The 12,241-nt window shown below is 42.3% G+C and overlaps 1 protein-coding gene across 1 annotated transcript in view; it reads right to left on the reverse strand.

Annotated features, from left to right (window-relative positions):
• The window catches only part of syde2 (synapse defective 1, Rho GTPase, homolog 2 (C. elegans)), a 43,041-nt gene that overhangs the window by 3,646 nt on the left and 27,154 nt on the right, over positions 1-12,241 (reverse strand). Inside the window, exons 5-7 of the mRNA XM_034530380.1 lie at positions 10,293-10,419; positions 1,998-2,179; positions 1,006-1,237 (exon numbers count right to left, since the gene is read on the reverse strand). Of these exons, the coding sequence (XP_034386271.1) occupies positions 1,006-1,237; positions 1,998-2,179; positions 10,293-10,419 (541 nt within the window). The remainder of the gene's footprint in view (positions 1-1,005; positions 1,238-1,997; positions 2,180-10,292; positions 10,420-12,241) is intronic.

Raw genomic sequence — 12,241 nt, forward strand, 5'->3', positions numbered from 1 at the left:
GAGATACTTTTAAAAACCAATACATTATGAAGAAACACTTTCTTTCAATTAAGATACAGCAAGCAAGCTTAGATTTAGATTGATGACCGTTCTTATAATAAATTGGATTTAAATGGAGTTTCAAACAGTGTCATCACCAGATGTTTAAGAATGTCTGACCAACAGAGGAACATGACAGACAAACGGCCAACTATTCCAGTAATAAGAGTTGTCCCATAGCAGCAGTAATGGATCTAAACACGTGTCGGCTGAGCAGAAATGTTTTGTTTCATTTTCCACAGTAGCTGAGACTACAACAGCCATTGAATAACTCACACATTGATTAGAGATGCAGTGAACACAAGGTTTTAAAAAAAGGAAACGCAGTGGGTTGAGAAATATCAAATTAGTTGCTGTCACCAATATAAATCCTCCCCCCCCCCCCCCCTGCAGCTCTATTCTTGACGCCCTCCTGAATAATTTTTGAGTCGATTGATATCTCACACTGAGCAGACAGCTGCAGCTGTGCAGGCAGACAGATGACATGTGTGTGTGTGTGTGAAAAGCTGGTAATGGGTCTCTGTCCTTGGTTGCTGTCTTATCTTAAGACAGGGTGCCACGCCTCAAAAGTTTGGTTTACATTGGGGCTTAGTGGCTCGGCTCTGATTGGCTCAGTCTGCCATGATGAAGCGCTCTGTGGAGGGTTTCATCTCTGAGGAGCCAACAGATGGTGGCCAATGTCTATCAGCCGTACTTGTGCCACTGGTGGAAAACCTCAAGGATCAAAGCAACCCAGTCCTTTAACAGCCCTTTGTAGAGCTGAACCGCAGAGCTGCCGTTGATTCGCATAAGCCAGCAGGGCAAGAGGCTGTGTGTACAGACTAACTGACGTTTGTCTGATGTATATTATCTGATAGTAAAACAGAATGTGCTTCAAACCAAAATACCTTGTGAAACAGCATTTAACATCATAAAATATGGTCTAAAAATTGACAACATTCATTCACAAATGTGACAATCGCTCACCAGGCCAGAGCTGGAGCAGGTAGTGCAGGACTTCGATGTGTTTTTTGAAGTGCAGCGCGCTGGCCAGCTCCTCCGAGTCAATGAAGACGCGGTTGGTGTGGCACGACGCATCCTGACGCTGGCTGAGCAGCACCGGGCCGAAACACACCGCCAGGTTCTGGCACGTCATCTTGTTCACTTCCTGGCAGGACCCCACCAGCTTTAGGTGGTCAAGAAGCGTCTGCAGTGTCATCTGATACACACATAAGACATAGACAAATATGAATTATGATTAGTAGTTATAGTAGAACCACTGGCAGCAGCAGAGCTACCCTGCAAAAATCCACTTCATCAAGCTATTTGTAGCAATACTGTGTGCATGTACTGTGTACTGTATATTTCCAGCAGATACATAACAAGAGATTGCAGCAAAGATATATTTCAGGTAACTTAGGAACCGTCACCGTGACATTGTGTATCGTTGTTCACAATGGGATCCTCGTTAAAATACTTGTTTATGCTATTTTTGTATTATGTAAACCAAAAAAAAGAATTCTTAAACTCAAAAGGTAACACTTTAAAATAACTGCACGCTATGAAGCGTTAGTTAAGTATGAGTAAAGACTTAATTCATCATTTATAAAGCATTATTCCACACTTTATAAATGATGGATTCACCATTTGTAAATGAAGTATTATCTAATGCTTCATAGCGTGCAGTTATTATAAAGTGTGTGAGTGAGGACCAGAGAGACTTCTCTAGCCCACTGCTGCCTCTAACATGAACAAATATTACAGAGACAAACAAATATAAACGCTGCAGTTATTATAAAGTGTTACCGCCGCCACTAATGTGCCCCGATTGTCAAAGCCTACGTGATAGAATTTAAACAGTAGTGATCTGTAGCATTGTCATCATGACCATCATTATCCCGGTCACAACCACTTCTGTGACAACATTGTGCTGAATGTGAGCGCCAGCAGAGGGGGGATGCCGGCTTTGCCTCGCTCACCCTCTCCACGTCTGGCAGGTTGTCCAGCAGGCCGACGGTGTGCTCCGTGTCGGCCTGGTCGTTCTCGCAGCCCGCTGCTGCTATCCGCAGAGGCCTCGTGGCCATGCACTCCAACACCGCCTCATACAGCTGCTTGGTGATCAGAGGGTAGGGCAGCTCTCGCAAGTAGTCCTTCAGTACTCCTGAAAGGTTGGAGGGGAAGAGAATGCAGCGTGAGGAAAAAAAAAAAATATATATATATATATATATATATATATATATATATATATATATATATAAATGCAGCAATATAGCGAGTGGATGTTAAATGTCTCGGGGAATAAATAAACAAGTTCTTTTGCATCACAGCTGAGAGTCGTTTTCCCACGCTTGGACTGAGAACACAGGCGGCTTTAATACCTGACAAATCACTCACACTATATGCCCATGAAGTGTTTTTAATCTCCCCTCAAACCACTGAACCCAGCACACTCTGTTGTTTGCAAAATTGAGTTCCCAGTGTTTCCTCGGGCGATACTGTGGCATCTGCTGAGATTCCTGATTGGAGTAGGTAGAGAACGGGGGCGGGGCTGAGTTATGTGACGTTGCGTTCACACCTGTGACTTCAGCCTCTTGTAGGTCAGACAAAAAGCTACGGGAAAACTTGAAACCCACGCTCCACTAAGCACCTGAAATATTGCTGGCATGTCTTTTCATGAAAAGCAAAGAGACAGGGGGAAAATGAATAACTCTGGGGATAAGAAAGGATCCTGGCAGCGTGACAGCTCTTTGTGGCGAGCGTCTGCTCTCTTTTCCCTCCGCATGATGCTGTATAAGATTTCAGAGACGGCTGGGGGCTGTGTAATCAGCAATGTTGGTTATGCTCCAAAGTAATACACACAAATGTCTATCTCATATAATTATATAAGACCTATGGGTTACTGTCACTCCAATGATGAATTGACCAGCTTTTTTTTTTTGTTCTGCAATGCTACTGTTGCTTAAAATACGATGCTTGAACAACATTTCATGAGCAAGCTCACCTGCCAACATCCAATCATGTCCCTTCAAGACGGCTTTGTTGAGGAAAAGCCGTACTGCCATGCGCTGTGTTTCTGTCACTTATCCTACCAGCTGTTAGGCTCAAAACGTGCACTTCAAGCCAGAGTGAGAGACTTCCTGTCCCTGCTGTCGGCACCATTGGACCCTGACAACCTGTCCCAAAAGGTTTATTCTCCACTGAGATGCCATCGACTGCTGCTTCTCCTCACCAAACGTTCATGCTCAAGATGTCTATCATATAACGTCTTGGCTTTATTTGACACTATCAGAATGCTGTGATGCAGCCGAGGCTTATGGCTGTTTTATTGATCTCTCGCATATTAATACATTTGTGTGAAATCCTCGCATTGTTCAATTGTATATTGAGTTTGGCACAAACATTATGATACATCCATGCGGTTTATTTATGCAGCGGTGAAATATGAATATTCAGATTGTAGTGCAATGAGGGTTATGAGCTGAATAGTTATTTTTTGCCGTGGGTTGCTGCATTGTTTCAGAGGTTTTTCATATGACGTACTACAAACATGGGACTCTGATAGTGGGTATGATTGTATATCAGCTTGAAGGATGTGAAGATGAAGACCCATCCATAAGTTTTCCCTCATAATGTTGACTTCATGCACAGTAAACACACACTTTGTATTCAGCTCAGCAGTACTGTTGGTGACATGAGTGTGTTGAAGATGATGATCTTGTGTTCATCAACGCAACATAACATTTGATAAGATAATTATCTGCCACAAGTCATTAATGTGTGTTATTTCAACATGAACAGCTGGGTGGAGACAATGTTTGGAGGTGCAAAGCCTTAGCAACAGTAAAACTGTAAAAAAGACACCCGTGTATTCATGTCAAGCACCATCCGGTGTTCCTGGATCCCAAAGCAGGGTCACAATCCCTTTTAGGAGCTCCTACTTTACCACTTCTACATCACTGGATTCCCTCCCATTCACCCAAAGTGTTTTCCCACTTGCCTATTTACTATTTACAGCAAACTACAATAAGATTCAGACTAAATCTGCTGACATCCCTTTAGGCGCAGTAAGGTGAGTGGAGGGCACAATTTAACGGGCTCACTTTTTAATCCCAGTAAGTCTCTGCTCTTTAAGAGAGCCTGAGGCTTAAAGCTTTGCAGTCTATTCTGAACTGGCATCGTGGGTCCATCACAGAATAATCTAATACAGCTGACTGATAAATGTTTGAAAAGGAACATTAGATTTTTTAATGTTTTTAGGTAATGAAACACTTAATTTCCTTTCTTGCAGTGCATTTGCATAAGAGCTTTTGAATAAAGGATTAGAGGATGAGAGAAGGTCTAAATACAAGATCTAAATTCAGTTCAGTTTCTCTTAAGTCTCAGATTAGCATTCGGTTCAGTATCTGCAGAGTGACATTCAGCAGAAACAAAACCCAACACTCATCGGGAGAATAATACTAAGTGTTACATTTATCGGTCCAACATTCATCAATCACAATACCTCAACATATTTCACGATAAATTAAAAAAAGGTATAAATAACCACAACTATTTGAATTCTCATTACCACTTATTTCTTTTGTAGGTGTCAAAAGGTATTCCCCACTACTTCTACTTCATTTTTATCTGTGTATATTTCCACAACTCAAAATTAATCAGAACTGGTATCATTTAGTATGACATTAAACAGTGTTGGAAGATCCTGCACTCAAGCCACAAGTTATCAGGAGTCTGATGAAATGTTTAGTGCAATTTCTACAGGATGGATCGCCATGAAATTTGCAGTACTTTTTATAATTTATTGAATGTGTTTTCTATAGTTTTACTTTAGACTGTCAATGCTATGATATGATATCCAATCTGTCCCCACTAAAATAATAAAAACTATAAAAAAAGATCTATAATAGATATTGTATTGGTTGTGCCAGCTACCATAATAACAGATAAAACAGCAACGTTGCTGTCTTGCTTTTGAAGACCACCCAAAACTCTTTCCTCTGAACTCGAGATACTATGTGACACACACACACACACACACACACACACACACACAGATACAGAGAGGGAGAGAGATATGTTGTGCATTCCTGAGGCAGGCAGTGGTGGCTCTGAAGAAAAAACAACTCAAAGCCAAACAAGCACACAGGCACCATGTCAGCCCTCCCACCCCCGACCAACACGTTGACAGCTAGAAGTCAGACTTCAACACGACTTTGGGGAAACGTTCAAACTCCGTAAAATGTCGCCGCTATTGAAGACGTGCCCTGCGCCCTCAGAGCCAGCACGGCGGATCTGTGGCGACATGCTTCCATGTTTGTTTTTTAATTCTTATTCACTTCAGTTATCAATTATCTTCATCAGGGTTTGGTATGAAATCTGGTCTGATCCAAATGGGATAACGACCCATAAGCACAAGATACATTCTCTCTCTCCTTAACGCTCCTCTACACATGCTGATTTCCAAATCTGATTTCACAGAAATGCTTTGTGAACATCCTCCGGCTTCCCGTTGTCAATCTTTACCGGGACTTTACTGAGATAATAATAATCAGCTCGTTTCATCGCGGGAACAACACAGACTGCCTGGAAGCAAGAATGAGCCATATGTTCCCCCCCCCCCCCCCCCTTATTTCTGCAAAGCGAGGCTTCTTTTCTTAAGCCAGTGTGCAAATAAAATGCAGAGAGGTACCTCTTGATTTGTTTTTTTTTGTCTGAAATGAAAGAGCCTTTGACCTTCTCTGTGCTGTGAGGCAGAACATCGAGACACAACAACAGCAGGACTGGTTTACGTGAGGACTGCTTCATGGAACAAAACATCCCTTTTATGCCTCACACGCCATATAGGACGACGTGTTTCGGCCGTTTCCATTTCGGTAATTTAAAGAAAATACACCAGTCAGTGAGACGTTGTGCTCGTGTGTGTGTGTTTGTCTGAAGTGAGGAGAATACGGCCATTCAGGTAAATCATTAGCCTTCTATGAGTCAGTGCGAGTGTTTACTCTTGAGTCGTAGCCCCTGTTGGTGCCTGATCCACACAAACACAAGGTCACGAGCTCAGGGGTGAACAGGTGTGTTTCAACTGCAGGTGCTTCACTTTCCTTCACAGCCAAGCTGACAACAAGCACACGCTGAGAGTCTGTTCTCTCACATCTAAACTGGTGGGGTTTGGCTCTAAACCAGCAGAGATATGAACCACACATAAATATGTCTCCACATACACAGTTGGCTGATTGAGACCAAACTGAAATGAGCGATGAAGAAGAATTAACTCAAGTGATCCCTTTAAAACATGCAATTAAAGCTTCAGATTATTGCAGCTAAAAGCATTTTGATTTAAATTGATATTTGTTCTAATCAATTCAGACTTGTTCAATGTTCCAAATGTGCCACCAAACACTACAAGGCACACAATGCACTGGGGCACGGCTCTACCTTTGACCTCTTGTTCAAACAAAGCGGAAGGTCACTCCTCTTGTCAGCGCAGCAGTCAACGCCTCGCCTGGAGAACAAATGGGGGTTTGTTCTCTGCCCCCCCCCCCCCCCCCCCCCCCCCTGCACGCCCCCACAGCACTAGGGGGGGCCAGAGGAGATGTGTGTGTGTCGCTGCCTTGTCCGGTGGCACGGCACAGCTTTACACGGGGGTTTCTTCAACTTCTCCGTAACCCACTAAAGAGGAGCAAACCCGGCTCCTGAATCTGGAAACAGCGGTGCTCTCATGCTACAAGTGGATTAATCACAAATTTGTCTTAATGATTTAAGAACTGTTCTGACACCCACACAGGCCTGCAGCTCTTTGTAAAGTGGTTGCCTGCTTCCCCGGCCGGCCCAGGGTTCAGCTAATCCCCCATGCGTGAGCCAAATACCATCTGTGTTTGTTCGGCAACAAAGGGGGCACTTGTTAATGACTTTCCATGTCTTCACTGGTGTACTGCCGAGGGTGGGGGGGGGCAAAGTAGAGAAATAGGCTATGGAAAAGATGAGTCAGGCGAGGCAAATTATAAGACCGCAAACAAGGCTCAATAACTGTGCTGAGTTGTCAACCAGTAGGGCTTGGGACACTGATGATTGAGGACAGATATGTGGACAGGTTTGCCATCATTGGATCTCCTTTGAAACTTTGTTTCCACACAAAGGCCAAAGCAGGTTGAGCTGAGGGTTTCATTTGTTACGGGCGCTACAGTGTCCTCTTAAACTGAACTTGTTCACAGTGATTCATTGTGTATTTGTTTTATCCAACCAGGGTGACCTGTAAGGAGGCGTGCATTCTGAAATAAATTGTTTTCATTTTGAGGTTACACTGTTATACTCTGCTTATGCTTACTGACACTTGATATTATACAGCCTCAGATATTACAGACTGACCTCCATCACCACTCCAAACTAGTGTCTGAAGCCTTCCTTACTGGGTAGAAAAACATCATCTGATATTTTGAGTAATTGAACTATTTGAACTAACTGAACACAAAGGCCTGCTCCAATTAAACTTCTCCTAGTGTTAATAAGGGACACATGGGTATACTAAGTGTAAATGAAAGTGAAAATAAGAATAATCACTTCAAATGCCGATTTCGTTAGACATTTAGGAAAATACACAAATTAGCTTCCTGAATGTTAGATGGTAGATCAGTATCACTCTCATACAGTCAATGTGAAGCTATCACCAACAGTCGGTTAGCTCAGCTTAGCATAACGATTTGAAAGGGGGAAAAAAGGTTTAGAATCTCTATAGCTTGCTAATTAACACAATTTATCTTTTTTTGTTTAACCCAAAAAAAAAAAAATTGAGGTTTTATGTGAGGTCATGTGTCTGTCCTCTATGCTCAATAATGGAAACGTTCAGGTTTCCAAATTGTTGTACATGCAGTGTACATTATAATTAAGAAAAACAGCGCTTTCAACACTTATTTAAATAAAAGTATCGAACTGGCCCAGGACCCTGGTTAGCTGTTGGATGAATGCCAGGAGTCGATGGAGGTTATGAATCCCTTTGGTCCTCCTCCACATCTCCCAACATGCTGCAGCTCGACACTCGCACAGACTCTTTCTATGACCGGCCTCTGAAGTGTTGCACATGAACAGATTAACCACAGAGCAGAAAGACCATTTACTGACCACAAACTGATGAAGATAATTAGTTCTGTCCTGATTTTTCAACAGCGTGTTGCTCATGTTGATAACAGCTTTCTGGTTCTTTTGAGTGAATTGTGATTTGAAACAATTGAGGGCCGCGCACTGAGCATGTTTTGCAAGCTTTGGATTGAACTCTGATCTCCCGATAATCCCTTTCACTACCTCCGCGTTTAAATTAGCCGTGTGACACACCAGCCCTCTTAGCTCATCCGTCTGCTGTTCGCTCATTAGCCTCGAGCCTGACTCTGCACTACAGAGCCTCCATTCGAATCCACAAATGCAGCCTTTATATTTGAAAGACGTAGTCTATGAAACACGAGGTGACATTTCACTTCAGTTATGAATTCAGAGTAGGAGCATTTATTGAAACATGAGGAGATTACGTTTCAAAATACTGGCAAGAACAAGTAGAACGAGGTCAGTCAAAGGGCACATTTTGACAAAAGATTTCAGGACAGTATGTTTTAAGACTAAACCCATGATTATGTCCCAGATGAACATTTTTGCAACATAACCCCCTTATCTGCCTCCCTTCTCCCACGCCTCTGTCCTCTACCACTCACTCAGGCCCATCTGCAACAGCAGCTCGCTTGGTGGAGCAAATTTAGGCAGCGAGCAAAAAACAACAATCCACGCTGGTGCAGGCCCTTTTTTTCGAACCCGCTCAACTGTTAACTGTGTTCTTTGCCCTGCCATGCAAATGCATGTGGATCAAAGCAGGCATGATAGGACGACGCCTATACGAGGCCTCTTCCCAAAACCAACAGCAGCTACTACAATGTCCAGGGGCTCCATTGGTCTTCCTCTTTTTGTGGGAGAAACAAAAATCATGACCAAGTTATTTTCTACAACTTCGCCCTCCCCCCTCATCTGTCGCGCTGCTGGAATCATTACTCACTCCAATGACACGGCTGTTTTTGTAAGCTAAAGACTCTGTGAGATGTGCCACAACTCACTGTTTCCATTTTTCCAATTTCACATCGTCGGAGCGGCAAGAGACTGCAACTCACAGGAGTCTGAGTGGCATTTAAATGGCTGTCTAAATAACACATTGAGAGGAATCAAACCTTCATCACTACTTGTAGATCAATAAAAGAACGTTGCCATCATTAACCAGACATTAACCAGACTGCGTACTAAAACGTGTCCTATAAGGGACAATAAAGAGCATGTCTCAACCACAAAGCTGAAGGAGAAAGAATGACCTGAATGTACAGCGTGGTTGGTGTGTGTGTGTGTTTGTGTGTGTGTGTGGGTGTGTTTGCTGGTGTGTTTGGGTGTGTGTGTGTGTGTGTGTGTGTGTGGGCCCTTGCCTCAGGCCTCGGCTGTATGCTGGAATGCTTTTACTACAAACAGCCGACTCACACACGTACACATGTGTTGACCTATCTGCAGAGGACATGCGGGCTCAGACATGTTTACAGGGGCACCGAGGCTGGATCAATAAATCCATCCTCCATTTAGGTAATGACCTCTTTGTTTTATTATTAATGTAGATGTGCAATAAGAAAACAAACATTAAGTTTCATTATTATCATAATGGCAAAAGTCTAAAATAGAGTACATAGCGGCTTAACAATGTTTGATAATATACAATATAATAATATAATACTGAATTGTTGACACGTTAGGCATAAACACTAAAATAATCACAACATTTTCACAGATTCTTCATTGAACTTCTCCTCTTCTATATTATCTACTGTTTCATGACAGAAGTGAACACACGTCAAAGCAATCACATTGAGAGCTAAAACGATCAAGTTTTCCGATTAAAAAATATGAGGATTTGCTGCTTGTCTTCTTCTTTGATGGGAAAGTGGACATCTTTTGGGTTTTAATGGGTTTTTTTAGGATAAAAACTAACGTTAATTTGGTCTCTCGGAAATTGTGATGGATATTTTACTAGTTTCTGACATTTTATGTACCAAAGAGTTCATCTAAATAAAGCAATGGCATAAGCGGTAATGGAAATAGATTCATGGGTAGCCTGAGCGTATCTAACATTTTGTATTGGAATATAATAAGGAAGTAAAGTCAAGAGGGTAGATCAGAGGGACACCAACCCTCTTTGGGAAAGCCACTTAGTAATTATACATATATACATATACATATATATACCGTGTGCATCTCTCCTCTGTTACCTGTGATGACGTTCACGTCAGGATACGTGTTCTCACACAGCTCCACGGCACAGCTGTCTCTTTCAAACGCCTCACGCAGCTCCTTCTTCACGGCTGCAGATCCACAGAGACGGTAAAGACCCACCACCTGCAAACATACGTGGACACACAAGTAGGTCAAGTATAGGAAACATTGGACAGAGAGGCATTTTCACAACTCTATCGATCAAGTCTGCAGCCAAGACTACTTTCACAGGAAACCCACGTGTGTCTCAAAACTTCACTATTTACTTATTTTTACTAAACATACCGTATATTCTACCTTTCATCTGCTTACTATTGATAGTTCTCTATATTAATAAGTGCACATTTGTTGAGGATGGACCCTGCTCTGTTGCTTATCATGCCTTTATTTATTAGATTTTTTTTTTTTTTTTCTGACCTAGGTTTTATTGGTAGAGTTTATTATTATGTTATACAGATTGTAAAGCCCTGACACACGTTAGTGAGACAAATTAAACCAACTAGACTGAGACAGACTGTTGACGCATGTTTATTTGAAACCTTTAAAGTGATCAAATTTAACTCTTGCTGAACAAAAGTGATAAAACCTCTGACATTTATATCAGCCAAAATAAGCTAGTGTTAATGGCAGACCACCTTTTGCAACACAATCTTGAGTGTACTGACTAAAGCAACATTATATTTGAGAATAATATTGTCTTTTCTATTCACTTCTATACACTTTAAAGCAAGACTAACATGTGTTTAATAGTGGCCAGTTACAGTTAATGGTAAACTGTCAAGTTAGCCTGACTCAGTAACTGTAGTGGTAAAGTTGAAATGAGCAGCGCTGCTTAAGAATTGGTTATTTTTTCTCTCTAATGATATGTAGCCCGACTTTAAAACACTGCAGTGCATAATGTCCAATACCTCTGTGCTTTTCATCACTTGGTTTATTGGAAAATGAAGTTGTGTTTTGCCAAACTACACTCAAGAGGTGTGATAATAATGTCCCATATTTATGACTAACTGGATAAACACTGAGCGCTTCTAAAAACCAGCTGACAGAGCAGCATTACAAATGGAAGCATTACACAATAAACCATTAATGTTTCTTTATCTAATCCTCCACAGTGCGACCTGAAGGAACTCTTTAACAATGTCCTCCAGATGCTGACATTTGATAGTTGAAACTTGGCACTAATGGTCTCCTTGTTTTTTTGGGATTAGTCCCGGCTACAGACATACCATAATTTCTCCTACATGTGTCTGTCTGGTATGTCGCATAGCAGAGCGACTGGTGCGGTTGCCCTGGTAACGCGTTAAGTCAGTGGGCTGTGAATGGCGGGTCGGGTCCAGTTGCACACAAACCCAAATACGCGCACACACACACACTGCTGGCCCTTCCGGGCTCCAGCGTAGGAGCACCGTAACGTCTCCCCACCAGACACAACTATTTGTGAGCTCTCTGTCGGGTCCAGCAGAGATTTCTAACCCTCACACGAGAGGCAGAGAGGAGCTAAGATTAGGCAGGGATTTGCCTTTTGTGTGAGAGTAAACAGAAGTCACTGGGCACAATGAACAACAAGTCCATTGAGAAAAAAAGAAGAAGAAGAAGGAAAAAGAGTCTCTCTTTGGATTCGAGTGCAGGCGGGGAAACAGCTGTTAGCAAAAAGAGGACGGCCGCGCAACACGACAGGTAGCAGCCAAGACCTATATGCCGAATGAGGCAGACACAATGACCACGAAACCAAATGAGTTCCCCCGACAGGAATGTGGAGTCCTCAGTGACTCTAGAAGGGATCAGTTGGCTTTTTTTCTTCTTTTTTTGGGTGTCTGGGATTAGTTTAAAGACTTTATAGAGACATCAAAGGAAAGTAAGGAAAGGGCATTTGAATGTATTTATGCTCTTGAGTGTTTGACCAATCAGTCCACCAAGTTGTTGACTTCCTCTAAACATGACTCTT

Source organism: Cyclopterus lumpus, chromosome 4 (genome assembly GCF_009769545.1).
Source record: "Cyclopterus lumpus isolate fCycLum1 chromosome 4, fCycLum1.pri, whole genome shotgun sequence".
NCBI classification, from domain to species: Eukaryota; Metazoa; Chordata; class Actinopteri; order Perciformes; family Cyclopteridae; genus Cyclopterus; species Cyclopterus lumpus.